This window comes from Dendropsophus ebraccatus, chromosome 4 (assembly GCF_027789765.1).
Source record: "Dendropsophus ebraccatus isolate aDenEbr1 chromosome 4, aDenEbr1.pat, whole genome shotgun sequence".
In the NCBI taxonomy this organism is placed as follows: Eukaryota; Metazoa; Chordata; class Amphibia; order Anura; family Hylidae; genus Dendropsophus; species Dendropsophus ebraccatus.
Window position 1 is genome coordinate 24,930,365 of NC_091457.1, and position 21,364 is coordinate 24,951,728.

The window sequence follows — 21,364 nt, forward strand, 5'->3', positions numbered from 1 at the left end:
GTAGGGACCTGTGTGAACCAGAGGACCTGCACGTTGTTACACGGGGCTATTATGGCTTGATCAAATCATATACAGACACTCTGGTGTTGACTTTTAATATAGGCCAAGCGGCATTAGTATCAGCCATAGATGGGATGTGCAGCCGTTCCTTTCTCTCCAGTTTCCGTGTTTTACAGTTCTCCCTCTCTGAACAGCTCGCACTCCTTTATAAGACCCACATGACCAAAATCAGCAGGATATGCCTGTGCTTAGATGTCAGTACCTTATGTCTTCCCCATTCTGTGAGTGCAGCAGTGGTAAGTGTAATACCATATCCATACTTGTGTCGTTTGGGGGCAGCCTCCCCCGCCGGTGGTGCTGGCCGAGTTTTGGTGGGGCTTTTTGGGTCTGGTCCTGGGACATGGGGGTTGCAGGGCCACTCCATGGCCTCCCTTCCCTGCACGTGCACGCTTTGCGGGGGTGGCGGTCACTAACCGACACAGTGTGAAGTTAGCGTAGGGACCCGTGTGAACCAGAGGACCTGCACGTGGTACACGGGGCTATTATGGCTTGATCAAATCATATACAGACACTCTGGTGTTGACTTTTAATAGAGGCCAAGCGGCATTAGTATCAGCTATAGATGGGATGTGCAGCCGTTCCTTTCTCTCCAGTTTCTGGGTATTAAATTAAACGTTTAATATGTTGCTGCCCTGGCGCAGAACATAAACAGGCTATTCTTACCTTTCCGCACTCCCTCAGTGTCTTCCTATGTCATGTTCGGGTCCATGACTGCCTCCCCTTCCAAGATGTGGGTGAAAGCCTGCTAACTGGCAGCGCCGCAGCTAGTGTGGGTAGGCTGGGATCATACAGATGACCCTGTAGGGTACTTCTTTAAAGAGGTTGTCTAGGGAAAATTAACTTGTCCCCCATCCAAAGGATGGGGGACAAGTAAGGAGATAGCAGGGTTCGACCTCTGTAACCCCCAAGGATCTCCGTATGGGGCCCCCAGCTTCTTTATTATGAATAGATGACATGTGACCCACAACTCTTTTCATTCCTATGGAGCCACTGGAAAGAGTCGAGCAATCCGAAAAGTACTTACTTGACTCCTTCTCATGGCTCCATAGGAATGAATAGATCCGCAGGCCACGTGTCGTACCTGTGGCTCTATTTAAAACAAAAAAGCCGGGGGCCCAATACAGAGATCAGCTGGGGTACCGAGGTTGGACCCTTGCAATCTCTTACTTGTCATTGCAATCTCTTACTTGTCACAGCGTCATTAATTCTCTGTCAGCAAATCAGTCAAATAATATTGATGATACAATTTAATTTTCAATATCACCCTGGTGATAGCTTTTATATTATATTCTTTTCTTATATCTGTTTTTTTTTTAGCATCACGAGGAGCTGCGAGACGAATCAGTGTAGCCGCAAGTGAGAGTCTCATACAGCTGGGGGCAGAGGAATCTGTAAGTAGGAATAGTCATGGACTAGGCTAAGTATAGTATATTGTAACTTATCAACTATATTCTAGTTCTATCTATAGTGGATAATACATCTTTATGTTACAACAGGATGATAAAGTTATGGATCAGAATCTAGATGGAAAGGTTAAGACAACCTAGGCGAAGAAAAACCATACTCCCCTCATTGCTATAGAAGATCAAAAAATGTAGTTTCTTGCCCTATATTGTATTCCTTGTATGAGCAAATAGAATAGTGAATTGTTATGCAGTTATTTCCATTAGTATCAAAATAAATGTGTCATCAGATGTTGTGTTGTGATCATTTCGGGGTCTTTGCAAGTTTTTTTTTTTTTTAAATGTGCTCCATATTTTGGTAGGAAATGCCTCTACATCTACCATGTGATGAAATGGAATGGTTTGTCGGAAATATAGCTATTATTTTAATAATTTTACATATATTTTTAAAGGGAATCTGTCAGCTGTAATCCATGTTCCAAACTGCTGAAACTGTTATATAGCTGTTAGGCTCAGGAGACGCATGGTACCTTTGATATATGTGTTTGTGCTTCCATAACCTAGAGCAGGGGTCCCCAAACTACGGCCCACATACGTCCCCCCGAGGCTATATATCCGACCCCCGCTGCACTTCCACACCACTGCCTATCCCTAACCTTGCCCCGCATCCAGGCGGCCGCCGCCGTCATCCCCGGGCGGGCCGGGCCCCTCACACTCTTGGAATTCCTCTGGTCAGTCGCTGGAGGGATCCCCCAGCAGGTGCAGCAACGTCATCACTGCCCCTGCCGGAGGATCCCTCAGAGATCATTTCCAGGTTACATCCGGGGCGGGAGGTCGGTGGTCCGTGCGGCGCAGAGGAGGCCGTCGGCAGGGCAGACATCTCACACTGCTCCAGGATCTGCGGTCCGTTGCACCGCCCTCCGGGGGGGGGGGGGGGGAGATGTGCAAAGGACCGCAGATCCCGGAGCAGTGTGGGATGTTTGCCCTGCCGACATGGGGGACATTGCAGGATATAACTATATGGGGACATTACAGGAGGACATTATAACCAGGGCCGGTTTTAGACTAAATGTGGCCCTGGGCAAAGTTGAAGGTGGGGCGCCAAATGCTGAAATATTGTAGCAGCAATTTAAGGTCCCCATACATTTGACACTTTTGTTGGTGGTACCTGCTGCTCGTGGTGGGTTCGGCCATCAGTGTAAGGTGTATGGGGCTCTCTGGACAGTCCTCTGACAGATGATATCAGTGGACATAGGGGGTTAGGCTTGATGGAAAATCAACATCCAACCTCTTTGTTCTCAGAGAGACAAGCCACCATCAGATCTGTCTGACTATGGCTTACCCCTCCTATAGAGGACACAGAAACACTCAGCTGTGCCGAACATTCCTGTGTATGGGGAGGATAGGACCGGATGGGAGAAGGATTGTTCAGCCAGCAGCCACTGAAAGTGTACAGCCAATTTAAGGGCCAATCTGGTAGAATGGAGCTCGCTTACAGAGCCTACTACATGGTTCAATTATCGTGCAGCAAAGGCTGTGTGTATATATATATATATATATATCATTAGTGATGTCTGTGCAGCCCTTGCTGTATATAATAAATAATAAAGATATATACTACCTGATCACGTTCCCCGTTGTCCTCAGGTCTTGTCTGTGATATATACTACCTGATCATCAGCCAATGATTTTTGAACTTACCAAAAGACAATGATTAGTTGATGACTGTTGTCTTTATATACACAGAGCGATATCGGCCGGATTAGGACAATTTTCGCTCGGTGTATTAGTGCAGCGAGCCGGGGTAACGGGAAGAGAGGGAGGGGAGTGAGGAGAGGATGATGGTGATGGTAGTCTCTCCTGAGCGTGTGGCTGAGCTCCTCTGTGAGGGGATGCACTGAGGGCTGCAGGGGGAGAGTGTGCTATACCTGCAGGATGGCTGGAACTTGTCACGGTCACAGGTGGGCACGAGGGCTTCTGCAGGTACAGGGGGACTCTCTGGCGCTTCCCGGGTATCCCTCTCTCTTCTGTGGCTGCTGCAGCGGTTTCTGTAGGGGGGCTGCACCCGTGTGTAAGGTGGTCGGTGGTGTGGACCTGTAGTTCCCCCGGGGCCAACCCCAAAATACTGCTGCCTGGTAATATGGCCCTTGATGGTGGTGTGGTGCAGGTGGACCAGACAACAGGGAGACAAGGAGGGAGGCAGGGTAACAACAACTCCTTTACTGTAAGACTTGCAGGTGTTGTACAGTCCTTTAGCATACAGTGGTGAATACTGGCGGCTTTGACTGGGTTACTGTACTGATGGAGAGTCTGGTGGTGTGTGGAATGCTGATGGGCGCTGTGACCCTGTGGATCTCTTCCCCCAATGGTGCTTGAGTCTGCTTTTTCCCTCTCAGTCTGCTAGGGAGCTTCCTGCTTCTGTTACTGGGCCGGGCCTTAGGCCACAACTTTCGGGTCCCAGAGGTATCCAGGGGTCCTAGTCAATCTTACCCCCCGAATTTCAGGAAGATGGGTACAGAGGCCTCAGTTATCTCTGCTACCCAGTATGCTCAAGTCCTTTTGCTTAGGGGTTTCTGCCCTTAGGATTCCCACTAGAGAAATACCTTGTATCTCTGTAAATACTTCTGAAGAACTCTCCTCTGGTTCAGTCTTTCCTCCTTTATCTCCTTCCCCTTCTTTAGTAACAAGCAGGCTTGACTGGCCTGCTTGCAGAACAACCACTAGCTGCACTGTATAGTGGCTGTACACACTGACTGGACTACACTGAACTGGACTCTACTTCCTGTCACAGCTAGGTCTTGTGAGGAGACTGCTCCTCCCCCTTCTAGCAACTTCCTATGCTTACCACACTACCTAAGCAGTTCCCACTACGGTCAGTAGGTGTCGCTGTTGTGTGGTGTGTGCAGTGTAAAGCATGTAACCCATCTCTGCCTGCCAGTTACTGGTACAGAGAAATACACAGAATAGTTGCACATAAAACATGTTAACTCCTAAAATAGACAATAAACTGCTTGTAGACAGGTGCCATCCTCAGCCCAGCCACAGGAACCATGCTCTGGTATACTACATTAGGGCCCTTAGTCACAGTCAGTCAGTTCAGAAGGTTACATGCCGGGACTGCCGCTACAGGCCAGGACCGACGCACATGTCAGGACCCCCGCTACAGGCCAGGACTGCTGTTAGTGTTGCAAACACAAAAACTATTGATATGCATTATTAAAAAATAAAATAAAAAAATCACTATATCAGAACCAAATATTACCTCCATACCGTTATTGATGAAAACATACTATGTATAGGCCAATATTACCGCCATAGAGAGACCACCGCATAATGACACCATATACAGACCAATATTAGCACCACACCATGACCGTCACATATTGACTCTATATATACACCATATACAGACCAATATTACCGCCATAAAGTGACCACCACATAATCACTATATACAGTATATACTACATACAGACCAATATTACCTCCATAGAGTGACTGCCACATAATGATTCTATATACGCTATATACAGACCAATATTACCTCCATAGAGTGACCACCGCATAATGACTATATATACACTATATACAGACCAATATTACCTCCATAGAGTGACTGCCACAAAATGACTCTATATACGCTATATACAGACCAATATTACTACCATACAGTGACCACCACCTAAGGACTGAATACCACCTTATTATTTTTCTCAATAAAATACACGGTATTACCTTAGTGACATCATCATACACTATACATAGGAGCTGCAGCCAATCAGCGGCCTCAGTGATCACCTGCAGCAATTACATAGGACTGATGAGGCCAGAGAATGGCTGCAGCTCCTATATACAGTACATTCACTGCTACACTTCTGCTGGACAGTGGAGTCAGCAGTGCTGATACACACACACACACACACACTATATATATATACACACACACACACACACTATATATATACACACACACACACACACACTAACACATCCATAAAACACATTATACAGATCTTCCATAAAACACATTATACAGATCTAAACCATCCAGTCCACACACTATACACATGACATGTAACACACACTACATCATGCATTATACACCTACATTCATACACACACTAGATGTACAGTATACTTACTCCCTTCTAGCAGCTTGCTGGGTGTAGTGGTCCTTGTCAGCAGGCAGGGATCCTCTCACTGCGGCCCTCTCCTCATCGTCCCGACTGCTGCTACATTACAGCAGTCTCACCAGCAGGACGGAGACAGGTCACATGGTACAGGAGGCAGGTCACATGATGCAGTAAGAGGGGGAGGGGGAGATACACTTCGGGAGCAGAGCGTCCTGCAGCTTCTATGTGACCCCTGTTAGCAGCTATTAGCTGCAGCCAGGGATCACTGACAGAGGCTGCAGGACGCTGTCTGTGCGCTCCAGCCCCTGACACCTAATGCAACTGTGGCAGGGGGCCCCTGGGGGATGGGGGCCCTGGGCAACTGCACTCTTTGCCCCCCCCCTAACGCCGGCACTGATTATAACTATATGAGGGACATTGCAGGGGGACAATATAACTATATGAGGGACATTGCAGGGGGACAATATAACTATATGGGGGACATTGCAGGGGGACAATATAACTATATGGGGACATTGCAGGGGGACAATATAACTATATGGGGGACATTGCAGGGGGACAATATAACTATATGGGGACATTGCAGGGGGGATAATATAACTATATGGGGGACATTGCAGGGGGACAATATAACTATATGGGGACATTGCAGGGGGACAATATAACTATATGGGGGACATTGCAGGGGGACAATATAACTATATGGGGACATTGCAGGGGGACAATATAACTATATGGGGGACATTGCAGGGGGACAATATAACTATATGGGGGACATTGCAGGGGGACAATATAACTATATAGGGGACATTGCAGAGGGACAATATAACTATATGGGGACATTGCAGGGGGGACAATATAACTATATGGGGGACATTGCAGGGGGACAATATAACTATATAGGGGACATTGCAGAGGGACAATATAACTATATGGGGACATTGCAGGGGGGACAATATAACTATATGGGGGACATTGCAGGGGGACAATATAACTATATGGGGGACATTATAACTATATGGAGACATTGCAGGGGGACAATATAACTATATGGGGGACATTGCAGGGGGGACAATATAACTATATGGGGACATTTCAGGGGGACAATATAACTATATGGGGGACTTTGCAGGGGGACAATATAACTATATGGGGGACATTGCAGGGGAACATTATTACTATATTGAGAGCACAACAGGGAGCATTATTACTATATGAGGGACAATGCAAGGACACATCATTAGTATATGGAGGACAATGCAGGGGACATTATTACTATATGGGGGCACAGCAGGGGATCCTACATACAGGGGGTAACCCACATACCTGCTTGAGTGTTGCTTGAGGGTGTGAAGGTGAAGTGGGGGGAGTTGAAAGTGGGGTGAGGGGGCTGGTTGAGGGTGTGAAGGGGGAGTTAGGGGGGGCTGGTTGAGGGGATAAAGGGGGAATGAGGGGAGGCTGGGTGAGGGGGAAGTGAGGGGTGGAAAGAAAGAGGGATGCTTTTACTTTGGAAAGGGGGGGGGGGGGGGGGTTGTGGCATTTTGCACTGGGATTTGATTATAGTTTGTTTTTTTATAGTCCGGCCCTCCGATGGTCTTAGGGACAGTGAACTGGCCCCCTGTGTGAAAAGTTTGGGGGCTCCTGACCTAGAGGCAGGCTTGCAGTGAACTACCATCTAATAAAGCCTGCTATAGGACTTCTATCCTGACAGCTACAGAGGCCTTCAGAAAGCTCCGGGCTGCCATGAGAATGGTTGCATCTCAGGAGGGCTAATAGGATTCGGCAATTAACAGCAGGCAGCTTCAAAGCAAAGAGATGCCTTGGCCGCCATTGATAACAACAAAGGCCGGTCACTGCTGTCAGCTGCTGAAAGCATCCAACAGCTGCCGGGTATGGAGATGGTTTGGCTCCAGAGCCAGCTCCATGCATCCTTAAAGGAGAAGTCCAGCGAAAATTTTTATTAAGGTATTGTATTGTCCCCAAAAAGTTATACAAATCACCAATATACACTCATTATGGGAAATGCACATAAAGTGCTTTTTTTCCCTTTACTTACTACTGCATCAAGGCTTCACTTCCTGGATAAAATGGTGATGTCACGACCCGACTCCCAGAGCTGTGTTGGCTGTGTCTGCTGGAGAGGATGATAGCAGGGGGACACTGAGGGACACTGAGCATCCCTCTGCCATCATCATTCTCTTCAGCAGTCACAGCCCGCACAGCTCTGGAAGTTGGGTCGTGACATCACCATTTTATCCAGGAAGTAACATCACCATTTTATCCAGGAAGTGAAGCCTTGATGCAGTAGTAAGTGCAGGGAAAAAAAGCACTTTATATGCATTTCCCGTAATAAGTGTATATTGGTGATTTGTATAACTTTTGGGGGACAATACAATACCTTAATAAAAATTTTCGCGGGACTTCCCCTCTAATAATCCCATGATAAGCATATACGCAAGATATGCACATCAGTGGCATCAACTCAAATGGACTGGGACATGTAAGCGTGAAGACTGAGCTGATGAGAAGTCCGCCACTCGTGGGTGAATTCTTTTGTTAGTACATTGGCAATTTGTAAATGGTCTGCACTGCGGGAGCGTTATGAAATTATGGAAATCACATGATCGACAGACATACTAATGGTAAAAAAATTTGACAAAATATTCAAAACATCTCGATTTATTCAGTATCAAGTATGATTGCCACCCGCAGCAATATATATTCTTACAGACACTTACATGCCTTGGCATGCTGACAGTAATGTTATTAATGGTTGTCTGAAGAAGGTTCTTCCACAGTGAATATACTGTACTTGGGCATGTAAATCATCAAGATTTGCTGCTGGCAGCTTCCTTTACTATTGACGACCATTGAGGTCCCAAATATGGTGACTGAGGGACAAGTCCATTGCCCCTTTAAGCCATACAGGCTGTGATCACAGTAACACGAGCAACATGCAGCCTGGTATTATCATGTTATTGGCAGTACCACTTGTTTCACAACTGAATCAATGCAACATCGAGCTGTTTGGGCCTTGGCCTGGGTGTGGGATGCTGGTGTGCCAACAGCTGGTGGGCTCTGGTGTTTAGGCATAGCTTTGTCACAATGGCCAGGAGTGGCCAAGACTTGGAACTTTACTTGTAGAGACAATGCAATAAACAATATAGACAATACAATAAAGTACAAAAGACACAGCTCACAGGTGCTCGTGCAAAAATAAAACAATGCTTGAGGTAGCCTTTAGGTTGAGGTGAAGAAGATAAGACTGTGTGTAGGAAGGGTAGTGTAGGTGCCGTGTAGGGGCCCTTGTAGCTTAGATACTTAAAAGAAGGAATCTTTGAACTCACTTATATGTATGGGCTTTGCATACAGTATATGACCACCTATTTTCCAGCCAGCTCGGAGACCGCCAGGTAGGGTACTATGTGTCCTAGGTCTCTGTCTCTAGGTAGAGCTAACTCCTGAAGGTTTTCCCATGTAGTCAAGCCTAGTCAGTAGAATACTTTGGCACATAGCAACTTTGTTCTACTGGGAATCAGTCCCTCTTCCTCTCCTTTAGTAGGTGACTGACCTGACATTAGAAGGATCCCAAACGTAGACAAGGGTTGACCCAGCTCCAGTTACCCCACTTCTAAGGATCTAGCACTGCATACCGTAGTCTCAGTCTTTCTTGAAGAAAGTCCTTCTCAGTCCCCGTCAAGGGCTCTGGCCTTAGCCAGGCCCACTTAGTCAGTGCAGCAGGAACCTGTGTCTTTCGTCTGCCTCTCATACACACTGACTAAAAAGAACCCAGAACAGAAAGCTACCTCACCTTACATAGGGCTGTGTAACAGAAAAAGAGGAAGATAGAGAGAGTGTGTGAGGGTAAAAGGTCTGCACCTGTGATTGGTGAAAACACACATAGCTAAACCTTTACATACACTGCAGCTGTGCACAGGGGGGAAGAGTTAGACACCTAGTGGCTGGAGTGGAAATCACAGCTCCTAGCTTTTGCTGTGGCACCTGAATGAGGTACTGTCACAACAAGTTAGTGTACCCCCTGTACTGAGGCACTACATTAGTGTATCTGGAATAAAGACTAGAAAGGTCCTGCTACTCTACATTATGTCCCCTCCCAAAGCCATGTTCCCACACATGTGTGAGGGTAACCACCAAGAATGGTGCGCCTTTGTGAACTGCAACTATTAACATTTCCATGTCTCTGTGTCAGGCACCTTTTCAGCAGAAAGTTTTTCTTACAGGACTGGCAACAAAGAACCCATGAGGAATTAAGATGCTAAATATATGACAAACAAAAAGGGGCCCAACACTGATACAGTCAGCTCCCATAATGCACTGCTCTCTGGTAACAAAAATGAAGCAGAAGTCAACACTTTAGTGAAAGAAAAATAAAATATTATATAATGAAGCAGTTTAATCCATTCAATAAGGTATGTAGATCTTTAGTGTGTGCCGTTGTAACTACTATACGGTATAGATTTCCTTTAATATCCACCGGGTAGAGTGACGCCAGTATACGGTCGTGCTACGGCTGCTGCAGAACATTAGCAGAGCGGTGTTACACTAGGAAGCTCCTGTCACAGCCACAATGGATGATAATAGGGCAGCGCACAATTGCATCAGGATGTTCTGTGTTAACCTAATTACTCCTGGGGGGTGTTAGGACCTTTGTAAAGTACCATGACGTGTTTACAGTCCTATTTGTACTGTATAAATACAGGTGCCGGGCTAAACAGGGGCAAGGTCCTTGGACCGCTCCGTCCACCACTACTCACTGAATACCGCCGATTTTCTCACATAAAAGGATCTGGGCTACAAAATACATAATTAGATCTTCATGAAAGGACAAAGCTCCCCTAGATAAATAACTAGAACAATGGTGAGGATACTTCATGGAAAATTAGGACATCGTCACTGATGAGAACGATTATTTTCATGTTCACATTTTTTTTTAGAGCACACAAAAGGCAATTGCCTGGATATCTGCCATGTTCCTGCTAGCCCTCATAGCCGACTGTGGCGGAGGGACAAAGGTAAGAAGCTTGATGCATGGACAGTATATATATATATATATATATATATCAGTGTATATCTGTGTATATACTCACACCTGTCTTTCTATACCCAGGTTCTAACTAGAAATTGGGGTCCTCAGTCTACACTGTATCTTAAAGGAAAACGTAAGTGTTCCTCTTATAATGCTTTAGTGGATATTGTAATAGGTTACATACCTGAAACTCTATGGGGGAGATTTATCAAGCTGGTGTAAAGTAGTACTGGCTCAGTCGCCCCTAGCAACCAATCAGATTCCACCTTTCATTTTTTAAATAATCTGGGAGGAATAAAAAGTGGAATCTGATCGGTTGCTAGGAGCAACTGAGCCAGTACTACTTTACACCAGTTTGATAAATCTCCTCCATGGTGTAAAGTGAAACCGGCTCAGTTGCCCCTAGCAACCAATCAGATTCCACTTTTCATTTTCCGAAGAGTCTATGAAGAATGGAAAGTGGAATCTGATTGGTTGCTAGGGGCAACTGAGACAATTTCACTGTACACTATGTTTCATAAATCTCCCCTATCCTCCACAAAGTCAGCCGAAAGCTGTGATATCTTTTCTTCAGGGATCAGCTGTTTTCTTGGAAGCAATGACTCAAGCGACCATATCAATTCATATGTATGCGGCTACATGTCCGCTCACCTCCCAGGCTGTCTGTCTGTGGGAAATTACATTATACAGGGATGTTACTGAAAGGATTACTTATATTCATTGGCTTCTATGGAAACAGGTATATAGAAAGATATATATAGGTATATAGAAAGGTATATAGAAAGATATAGATACAAACATATCATAAATATATATCTTTATCTATCTATCTATCTATATATATGTATATATATATATATATATATATATATATATATATATATATACAGTATATGTCACATAAAATCTGTGCACATTTTTTTTCACATGGGCAAGTTACACGTATAATGATAGTAATAGCTACAATGTAAGCTCACTATTATTTGTATAGCACCAACATAGTCCACAGCACTTTACACTACAGATGATATATATACAGACTAGCATCAGAAATGACATAGCAACAAAGTAAGTATCATATGATTCATATAAGAGGGGGGAGAGCCCTGCCCACAAGAGCTTACAAGAAAAAAGGGGCTACTACATAAATTATTGTCTTTATTAAAGGGGTACTCAGAAGAAAAAATGTTACCAACAGTTGTAAGAAAGTTATATAGATTTGTAAATTACCTCTATTTAAAAATCTCACGTCTTCCAGTATTTATCAGCTGCTGTATGTCCCGCAGGAAGTGGTGTATTCTTTCCAGTCTGACACAGCGCTTTCTGCTGCCTCCTCTGTCCATGTCAGGAACTGTCCAGAACAGGAGAGGTCTTCTATAGGGATTTGCTACTTCTCTGGACAGTTCCTGATCCTGACATGGACAGAGGTGGCAGCAGAAAGCACTTTCTCAGACTGGAAAGAATACACCACTTCCTGCAGGACATACAGCAGCTGAAAAGTACTGTGAGGTTTGATTTTTTTTTTTTTTTTAAACAAAAGTAATTTACAAATCTGTATAACTTTCTGACACCAGTTGGGCATGGCTTTACTGGACGGGGGCATGGCATAAATGCTGCAAAAAGGCATCATATATGAGCACATGTATTTGGCATAAAACTAACTCAACTCTAAAGATAGGCCAGGTTTGCCTGAATTTTTGCCTGATGAATTTTTAGTGTAGTTTATTTATTTCTCTCATAGGGTTTAGTATATCAGCTCGCTTTGGTTTGTGCCATCATTATTTAGTAGTCAGTATGGACTCAATGACTTCTTTAGTGCACAAGTCCTTGTATATATTGTAGCAATACACACAATACAGGTCACTTAGTGTTAACAATAGATGTGCTGACACTCTGTATTGTCATTGTATAGGCCATTACTTGTTCTGATGGAGCTGTGACCATGTGTTATGTGCTTCTAGAAACATTATGTTACCCCTCATTGATGCTATTAGGATATGAACCCTTAGGCCATGTTCACACTATATATGACACAGGCCGTTCTATGACACGGGCGGATGACAGAGCGGCCGGCGTTACTAAAGACCATTACGGCCAGTACTGCAGTACCAGCCAAATGATCTTCACTTCTGGTGAATTCGGCATCCCAATTCACTGCTGCGCACAATGAAGAGTGCAGCCGGAGCTGCGCAAATTGCAACAACGGCCATGATTTATACAACACATACGTTGTGTGAACATGACCTTATTCTGTATAGAATCTATAATAATGTATTTTCTCTGTAGATGGCAGAAGAGATGTGCTAGAAATGGAAGAGGGCTTCCCTGTATTAGGACCCGTCTCCTGGATGGATGACATGCAGAAAGGCTTGTTAGGTAAGGTGGAGGGACTCATAGCGTCTATATATATGGTGATATAATGGCCTGCGGTTTCCTTTGGCAAATAATCACCATTTGTTACTGACAGTGGATGAAAACATTATCCAGAAGCTGAAAACATGTCCTGACATAACATGGCTGTACCAGGAACTGCAGGGCTACTCAAGCTCTGGTTCCAGCACAGTTAGATCCACAGCAGCAGGGATAACTGTAAATCATCGCTGGCTCTGCCTCAGCTGCAGAGCTAGTGACACAGGTTGCTTCCCCAACATGCATTGTATAGACATCAGGAGAGGCTCAGTATCTGCATGCAGCAAAACATAGTAAAATGTAACTGTGACTGGACCAAGGCTTGTGTAGCTCTGCAGTTCCCTATGGTCAAGACCAACGTCTGACTGCTCCCATTGCATCCCCTAGTTCTCTATAGCTACCCCCTGTTTCATGGAGATCCAAATGAAAATGTTTTTATCTACTGACTGATAAAAGCTTAAAAAGGGGGGGGGGGATGGGTACACAAAGTACATTGGAAAGTTGGATATTCTTGAATTACACAATGGTTGTCAATTGACCTCAGTGACCAAAATTATACTGATCACGACGGAAATAAGGAAAGATGATACAAATGGAAAGAAGTGGATATGGTCTGGCACGATCAGGACTTTTACAGTAGCAGACAACTGTGTAGAATCGATATATAGATAGATGTTTTGCCCCATGAGACATAACCATGTAACCAACAAAACTATGCAAGAAGCCCATATTGCTGCTATAAAGGGAGCATAGCCCAGACTAGCCTTACCCACAGACTAGGGGCCTCTACAGTGCCATCTACTGAAGGTAGCTTCCCTTACAATCAATGTCTGACCCTTAAAGAGCCTAAGGGTATTATTACAGCTCTGATCTGCTAGATCTGCACGTTTACTAAGCCTATTACATTGCAGCAAGGGTTGCACAAACATCGTTGGTGATGTTTGTGCAGCCCTTGCCTACTGTAAAATAATAAAGTTCATACATACCTGATAATGCTCTTGGTGTTTCTGACCACTCCCCGGTACCTTACCGTCTTCTGCCTGGTCCCGCAGCCACCGCGAGTACTGCAGAGCCAGCCCTCTGAAGCGACAGGCCGCTCAGCCAATCACTGTCCTGTGTGGTGCCACTGTTGTTCCCCATTGTCTGTAGTCCCCCTTACTTTTGAGACGAGCTTGTCTCAGGAGTGAAAGCTTGCTCACTGACTAAGACAGGACACCGCGGCCAGTGATTGGCTGTCACTCCTAAGACAAGCTTGTCTCCGAAGTAAGAACGACATAAGACAGCAGGGGATACCGATCACACTGCACAAGACACCAGGGGAGCATGAGGAGGTAAGCATTATATGTTTGTTATGTTTGCTATTACCAGATAACCAGATAAGCAGACTTTTTGTCATTTTTTTGCTGTCTAAAGTAAAGACAGTGTACAATAAGGCTTCCTGTCCTAAATCAGGAGATATAACTCTTATTTCAATCTTTCGCTCCGGCGCTAAGATTTAATTACATTTAAAGCAAATTAGGAGAAAAAGCCCATGCAGTTTTCCTTTGGGCTGTAAAAGATGAACTTTGATGGGCTTCTGCAGCCCAGGGGAGCCCCCCCAGGAGCTTGATCTCCTAATTTGCATAACATTTAGGAGGTTTAGATCTCAGCACTGGAGTGACGAATTGAAATAAGTATCTATAGGTTCTGATTCACAATAAAAAGCCCTGTTGTACACTGCCTTTCCTACAGTATGATAATTTCTTTCACTTATGATAAAACCTGTGATCTCTTCATTATCTATTGCTTTTTTTTTTTTCCTTTCAGGTTCTCAGGGTCCAAGGTCATCTCTGGAGCAGATATACAAAAAGCTGAAGCTCTATAAATATTGATATAAATGCTGTGATTTAGCTTTCTTATAAAATACAGGTTGCTTTCTGAACCATGTTCTCCTGTTTCTGTCATTCTCTCAGCAATACCAAAAATAATGCATGTAAATGGGGAGTGGCCGATTAAACAGTAGTATCTTAGTATCTTACTATGTGTACTGGATCTTTTGCTTAGTGATTTGTATCCTGTTCCCAATTTGTATCTCAGCCCTATGACAACTGAATCAAGACATTGGGACTGATTTACTAATGTGTTCCCGGCAGCAAATTGTCGAATATGCAAAAGAAGAGCTCGTGGGACCTCATTGAACAGTCTCAAAACACAGGACTAGTCAGATATCCCTCCGGGAAGGACCCAGCCAAGGGGTGGCTCCTGTAGGGAAACCACCATATTAAGTGGCCCTATAAGTCAATGTAATGACAAGGGAAAAACCAAGGCCAGGTATCCATCCACATACAGCTGTTTCGGGGTGTTCTCCCTCATCAATGTGGAGTAGGATTCTGGCTAGGTGGGTGCAATCCCTAGTAGAGCCATAAGAGAAACAGATCACTGATCTCAGGGAGACCAGCCAAACCATAACTTTGCCGGCTGCTAGTGAAAGCACTCAATGCAGTGAATTCCTAGGTGCATTGCCCCCTGGGAAACATGAATATGCAAAAGAAGAGCCTGTGGAGCCTCATTAAAGAATCTCGAAAAACAGGACTAGCCAGATATCCCTCCGGGAAGGACCCATCCAAGGGGTGGCTCCTGTAGGGAAACCACCAAAACCACCATATTAAGTGGCCCTATAAGTCAATGTAATAACAAAGGAAAAACCAAGGCCAGGTATCCATCCACATACAGCTGTTTTGTGGTGGTGCCCCTCATCAGTGAAGATTTCACTGCATTGAGTGCTTTCACTAGCAGTTTCCCTACAGGAGCCACCCCTTGACTGGGTCCTTCCCAGAGGGATATGTGGCTAGTCCTGTGTTTTGAGACTCTTTAAGGAGGCTTCATGGGCTCTTCTTTTGCATATTCATGTTTTCCAGAGGGCAATACACCTAGGATTTCACTGCATTGAGCACTGCACTAGCAGCTGGCAGTGTTATGGTTTGGCTAGTCTCCCTGAGATCAACGATCTGTTTCTCTTATGACTCTACTAGGCATTGCTCTCACCTAGCCAGAATCCTGCTCCCCACTGATGAGGGACAACACCCCGAAACAGCTGTATGTGGATGGATACCTGGCCTTGGTTTTTCCCTTGTCATTACATTGACTTATAGGGCCACTTAATATGGTGGCTTTGGTGGTTTCCCTACAGGAGCCACCCCTTGACTGGGTCCTTCCTGGAGGGATATCTGGCTAGTCTTGTGTTTTGAGACTCTTTACTGAGGCTCCACAGGCTCTTCTTTTACATACTATGAATCTGGAATTCTGGACAGATTACCGGTAGGGTAGTTAAAGTGTTGCAGAAGAGGCGCATACATTCTTTAAATCATGGGAAAGAAACGTGCCACAGTTTGGTGCATCCTCAGTTCTGATCCTCTTTAGGGCTTACAATCTAAATTCTAAAATTATCTATATGGAGTATGGGAGGACAACCATGCAAACACAGGGAGAACATACAAACTCCTTGCAAGACCTCGGCTCTGCAAGACAGCAGTGCTAACCATTGAGCCACCATGCTAACAGCTCATCAATCAAAGGGGTCAGGGGAGAATGTATTATTCTGATTAACATGCGGTACATGTTCAGAGAAATAAGGGAAAGAATAACCCAACTACCCAAACCAACTACTTTATATGACTTTGTTGAAACAGAGAGGTAAGACTCCCATTGATGCTGATAGAAGAATTAGACATTGGAACACAAAGCATGAATTAATCAACCCGTTCTGGGGGTTGGATCCCACCTAATCCTTAGGGAAGGGGCAAAATTATTCCTAGAATGTCTCCATCATTCTCTATGGGGCTTCTTAAATTATCCGTGGACAGGAAATACCTTAGTTGTATCTCAGTTCCTCCATCTTATTTGCAGCTGCTAAAAGCTATCCTGTCCACATGGGCCAGTATTCCCGAAGAACAACTTTAATACTAAGTGGAATCTGCGTCACAATGAGTTACTGGGGCTCTAAAGTCCAAAGTAGGTCCAACACGCTACTAGATAGGTGTCTCTCTAGAAACTGACTAAAGAAAGTGTTAGGGTATGTGCACACTACAGAACCCGGGCGGATCAGCCGCATTGGATTCCACAGCTTGCTCCCATGTCCCGCTGTGCCACTCGGACCATTCTATGCACAGGTGGATTCTACGGTCCGCCCAAAGAATGAATCTGGGTTCGGTAGTGTGCACAGACCCTTACAATCTGGTAGAGACAGTACTGGGAAACCTTTGTTGTGCGTGGGCGATTATTATCCTGTAGCTGGAAGCCACGAGAGACAACACCTCCTGTGGTTGCGGGATGTCCTGGACAAATCAATGAGCTGTTGGTGTCCCCAGTATCACTACTAGAGGTGGCCAACTGTCGTATGTGATTGCTCATAACCAAAGATGATACGATTCCAGTCTGCAGCCGTCCCGTTTTTTTTTTTTGGTCACAACACAACGAAAAACTAAGACAATGCTGGCCGGCTGTCAATGACAGGACAAATAACCGGTTCCAAATTTCTTTCTGCACAGTACCTGGTGATGGTATGGCCAGAGACAAGGGATGTAAAGAAGGAGCCATCTGTGTCTGGATGGTGGAAAAGGAACCTGAGGGAGCTGCTTGTACTTAAACCATCCTTTCTACTGGTGGCCTGTCTGGGCTATCCAGATCCTATTCACTATTTGTGCTCTACCACATGCTCTAATGTAACCACTTGTCCTTACACCTCCTAACAGTTTGGTCAGAATGACCTAGATGGTGGGCAGTTCATTAAAAAAGGAAGCCTCCTGTCAAATTACATTGTTAAGACACCGATCTCTCACCATTAGGTACACTACCCAAAAGTAGCCACTGAGTGCTTTTTGTAGAACTTTTAAACATTGCTTTGCCTAATCCCAGTGCTACTGTCATCATTTACAGTAACTGCCTGATAGCCAAGTTTTGCTGCAATCCGATGTTACTTTTTATAGTACAACCTCAATTCAAAAAAAGTTGGGACACTAAACAAATTGTGAATAAAAATTGAATGCAATGATGTGGAGGTGCCAACATCTAATATTTTATTCAGAAAAAACACTAATCACAGATCAAAAGTTTAAACTGAGAGAATGTATCACTTTAAGTGAAAAATATGTTGTTTTCACAGTGTCTATAAATCCCAAAAAGGTTGGGACCATGCCATTTTTACCACTGTGTGGCATCCCCCCCTTCTTCTCACAACAGTCAACAGACGTCTGGGCACAGAGGAGACCAGTTTCTCAAATTTAGAAATAGGAATGATCTCCCATTCATGTCTAATGGTACTTTTACACAGAGCGATAATTCGCCCGATTGCACGATTAACGATTCCAAATGAACAATGTGTTTTTCATAACGATCAGCGTTTAGACAGAATGATATATCGTACGGAAAAATCGTTTTGCGATCGTTTAAGCCTATCACACATAGCTTAAATCGGTGAAAGACTATTTACACGGAACGATCTGCGATTTTTTTTGCGAACGACCAACGAAGATTTGAGAACTTGTTAAAAAAGATCAAAATGAACGATTTCTCGCTCGTCGTTTGATCGTTCGCTGTGTTTCGTCTTGGGCCTTCTTTGTCGCACCTTCCTCTTTATGATGCGCCAAATATTCTCTATAGGTGAAAGATCTGGACTGCAGGCTGGCCATTTCAGTACCCGGATCCTTCTCCTACGTAGCCATGATCTTGCGATTGCTGAAGAATGTGGTCTGGCATTATCTTGTTGAAAAATGCAGGGTCTTCCCTGAAAGAGATGACGTCTAGATGGGAGCATATGTTGTTCTAGAATCTGAACATAGCTCATGGTGCCTTTCCAGACATGCAATCTGCCCATGCCACAAGCACTCAATGATGCAGGTTTCTGAACGGAGTGTTGATAACAACTTGGGTTGTCCTTGTTCTCTCTGGTTCGGATGACATGGCGTTCCATTGTTCCATAAAGAAGTTCAAATCGTGACTTATCTGACCACAGAACAGTTCTCCATTTTGCCACACTCCATTTTAACAAAATAATGAAGAAAATGATCGGAAAGCACTCACCATAAAACTTTGACTTTATTACAAATATCTTAAAATCATTCCATTTTCTCCGACGATGCAGACGCCAGCACCATGCAGTATAGGCTATACCGCATGGTGCTGGCGTCCGCATTGCCAGAGAAAATGGAATGATTTTAAGATATTTGTAATAAAGTCAAAGTTTTATGGTGAGTGCCCTCCGATCATCTTCTTCGTTATTTTGTATGATGATTGTATCTTCTGCTATTTGGGAGGAGCACCTCAATTACTGATATTTGGCACGTCTACAGTAAAGAGGCACAATAATTAGACTGTGTTCACATATGCGATAGTGCCGATCACTGTGTCTATGTTTGGACACTCCATTTTAAATTACCCCTGGCCCAGTGCAAATGGCTGAGCTTTTGGAGCTTGCTTAGAAATGGCTTCCTCTTTGCACTGTGGATTTTGGTCACTGACAATGCTTTCTGGAAGTATTCCTGAGCCCATTCTGTTATTTCCTTGACAGCGGGATTCCTGTTTGAGGCGCAGTGACGTTTAAGGGCCCGGAAATCACGACCATCCAGTAGAGTTTTGCGGCCTCGACCCTTACGCACATCGATTGTTCCAGATTCTCTGAATCTTTGGATGATGTTATGTATGGTTGATGATGGTAACTTTTAGTGTCCCAATTTTTAGCGTCCCAATTTTTTTGGAATTAAGGTTGTATAATAACCACACGCCTCAAGTATTTGCCTACATGTATATAACATTGAAGCCTTCAGTCAACAACCCACAACAGTTGCCTGCAATCTTGCTCTATGGCATGGAGAGAAGGTGACAGGAGCAGTCCCATCTCATTGTATGCCGTCTGCCGTTACTATGGCTTTTTGGGGTGCGTGTTCCCTAACAGGACATCACTGTTATTTAATTTACTGGAATAAAAGAGCCTGACACAGTTCTGGCGCTTTGATCATTACTGGGAGATAAATGCATCTAATTCCCTCATACTATGCAGTGTTGTCATTCAACAAATAGGTGAATGAAAAGTAGATGACAAGAAGACGCTCCTCGTAGCCTATCAAGGGTCTGCATGACTTATACTCATTAACAAGACATCCAGGCGTCTGGCTAGTTTCTGATGAAGAAACAGCTGTCACCTAGGCTGAGTCCACAAGAACATCGTCTATCATGGTAAGGAAACTCTCTTCTTCCATACACGCTTAGAGAAGATTGCAGATTTTTTTTAACTATGTTTTCTTTTTTTCTTAGACAAGGAAAGCTGTGCTCTTCTTTACCTGTGCAGTCTTCCTGTTTGTTCTGTCCGAATCAATGTCTGCTCCTAAGGTAACATTGGCCGGGTATATAGTACAGTGACCCTGGTATACTTATACATTGTTTACTTGCTGTACTGTTAGTCCTGCCCTAAACTTAATGTCCATTGGGGTTTTTTTTTCTTTAAGTAATTTATACTTGAATTTTATCACCAACAGAATAAGTTGATGGCAAGAAATTGGGGGCCCCAGTCTATGCTGTATCTTAAAGGCAGACGTAAGTTTTACCTTATTCTAAACGTGTTCATTTTACTGGGGGAAAAAGTGTAGAATATTAAATGATGAATGGATATAGAGAGAAGATGATAAATAGATATAGATAGATAGATAGATAGATAGGAGATAGATAGATAGATAGATAGATAGATAGATAGATAGATAGGAGATAGATAGATAGATAGATAGATAGATAGATAGATAGATAGATAATAGATAGATAGATAGATAGATAGATAATAGATAGATAGATGATAGATAGATAGATAGATAGATGATAGATAGATAATAGATGATAGATAGATAGATAGATAGATAGATAGATATGAGATAGATAGATAGATAGATAGAAGATAGATAGATAGATAGATAGATAGATAGATAGATAGATAATAGATAAATAGATAGATAGATAGATAGATAGTAGATAGATAGAAGATAGATAGCTAGGAGATAGATAGATAGATAGATAGATAGATAGATAGATAATAGATAGATAGATAATAGATAGATGATAGATAGATAGATAATAGATAGATAGATGATAGATAGATAGATAGATAGATAGATAGATAGATAGATAATAGATAGATAGATAGATAGATAGATAGATAGATAGATATGAGATAGATTGATAGATAGATAGATAGATAGATAGATAGATAGATAGATAGATAGGAGATAGATAGATAGATAGATAGATAGATAGATAGATAGATAGAAGATAGATAGATAGATAGGAGATAG

At 43.7% G+C, this 21,364-nt stretch overlaps 1 protein-coding gene across 3 annotated transcripts in view; it reads left to right on the forward strand.

Moving 5' to 3' along the window:
* The window catches only part of LOC138787953 (sperm-specific sodium:proton exchanger-like), a 53,445-nt gene extending 38,480 nt beyond the window's left edge, over window positions 1-14,965 (forward strand). For 2 of the 3 annotated variants that reach the window (XM_069965282.1, XM_069965283.1), the window contains 5 exons: window positions 1,378-1,451; window positions 10,552-10,629; window positions 10,725-10,776; window positions 12,930-13,019; window positions 14,859-14,965. In XM_069965282.1, coding sequence (XP_069821383.1) covers window positions 1,378-1,451; window positions 10,552-10,629; window positions 10,725-10,776; window positions 12,930-13,019; window positions 14,859-14,923 — 359 coding nt within the window. In that variant the 3' untranslated portion in view covers window positions 14,924-14,965. Of the gene's footprint in view, window positions 1-1,377; window positions 1,452-1,556; window positions 1,743-10,551; window positions 10,630-10,724; window positions 10,777-12,929; window positions 13,020-14,858 lie in introns of those variants that run through there. The other variant, XM_069965284.1, reaches the window with a different exon arrangement.
* The last annotated feature ends 6,399 nt before the right edge of the window (window positions 14,966-21,364 follow it).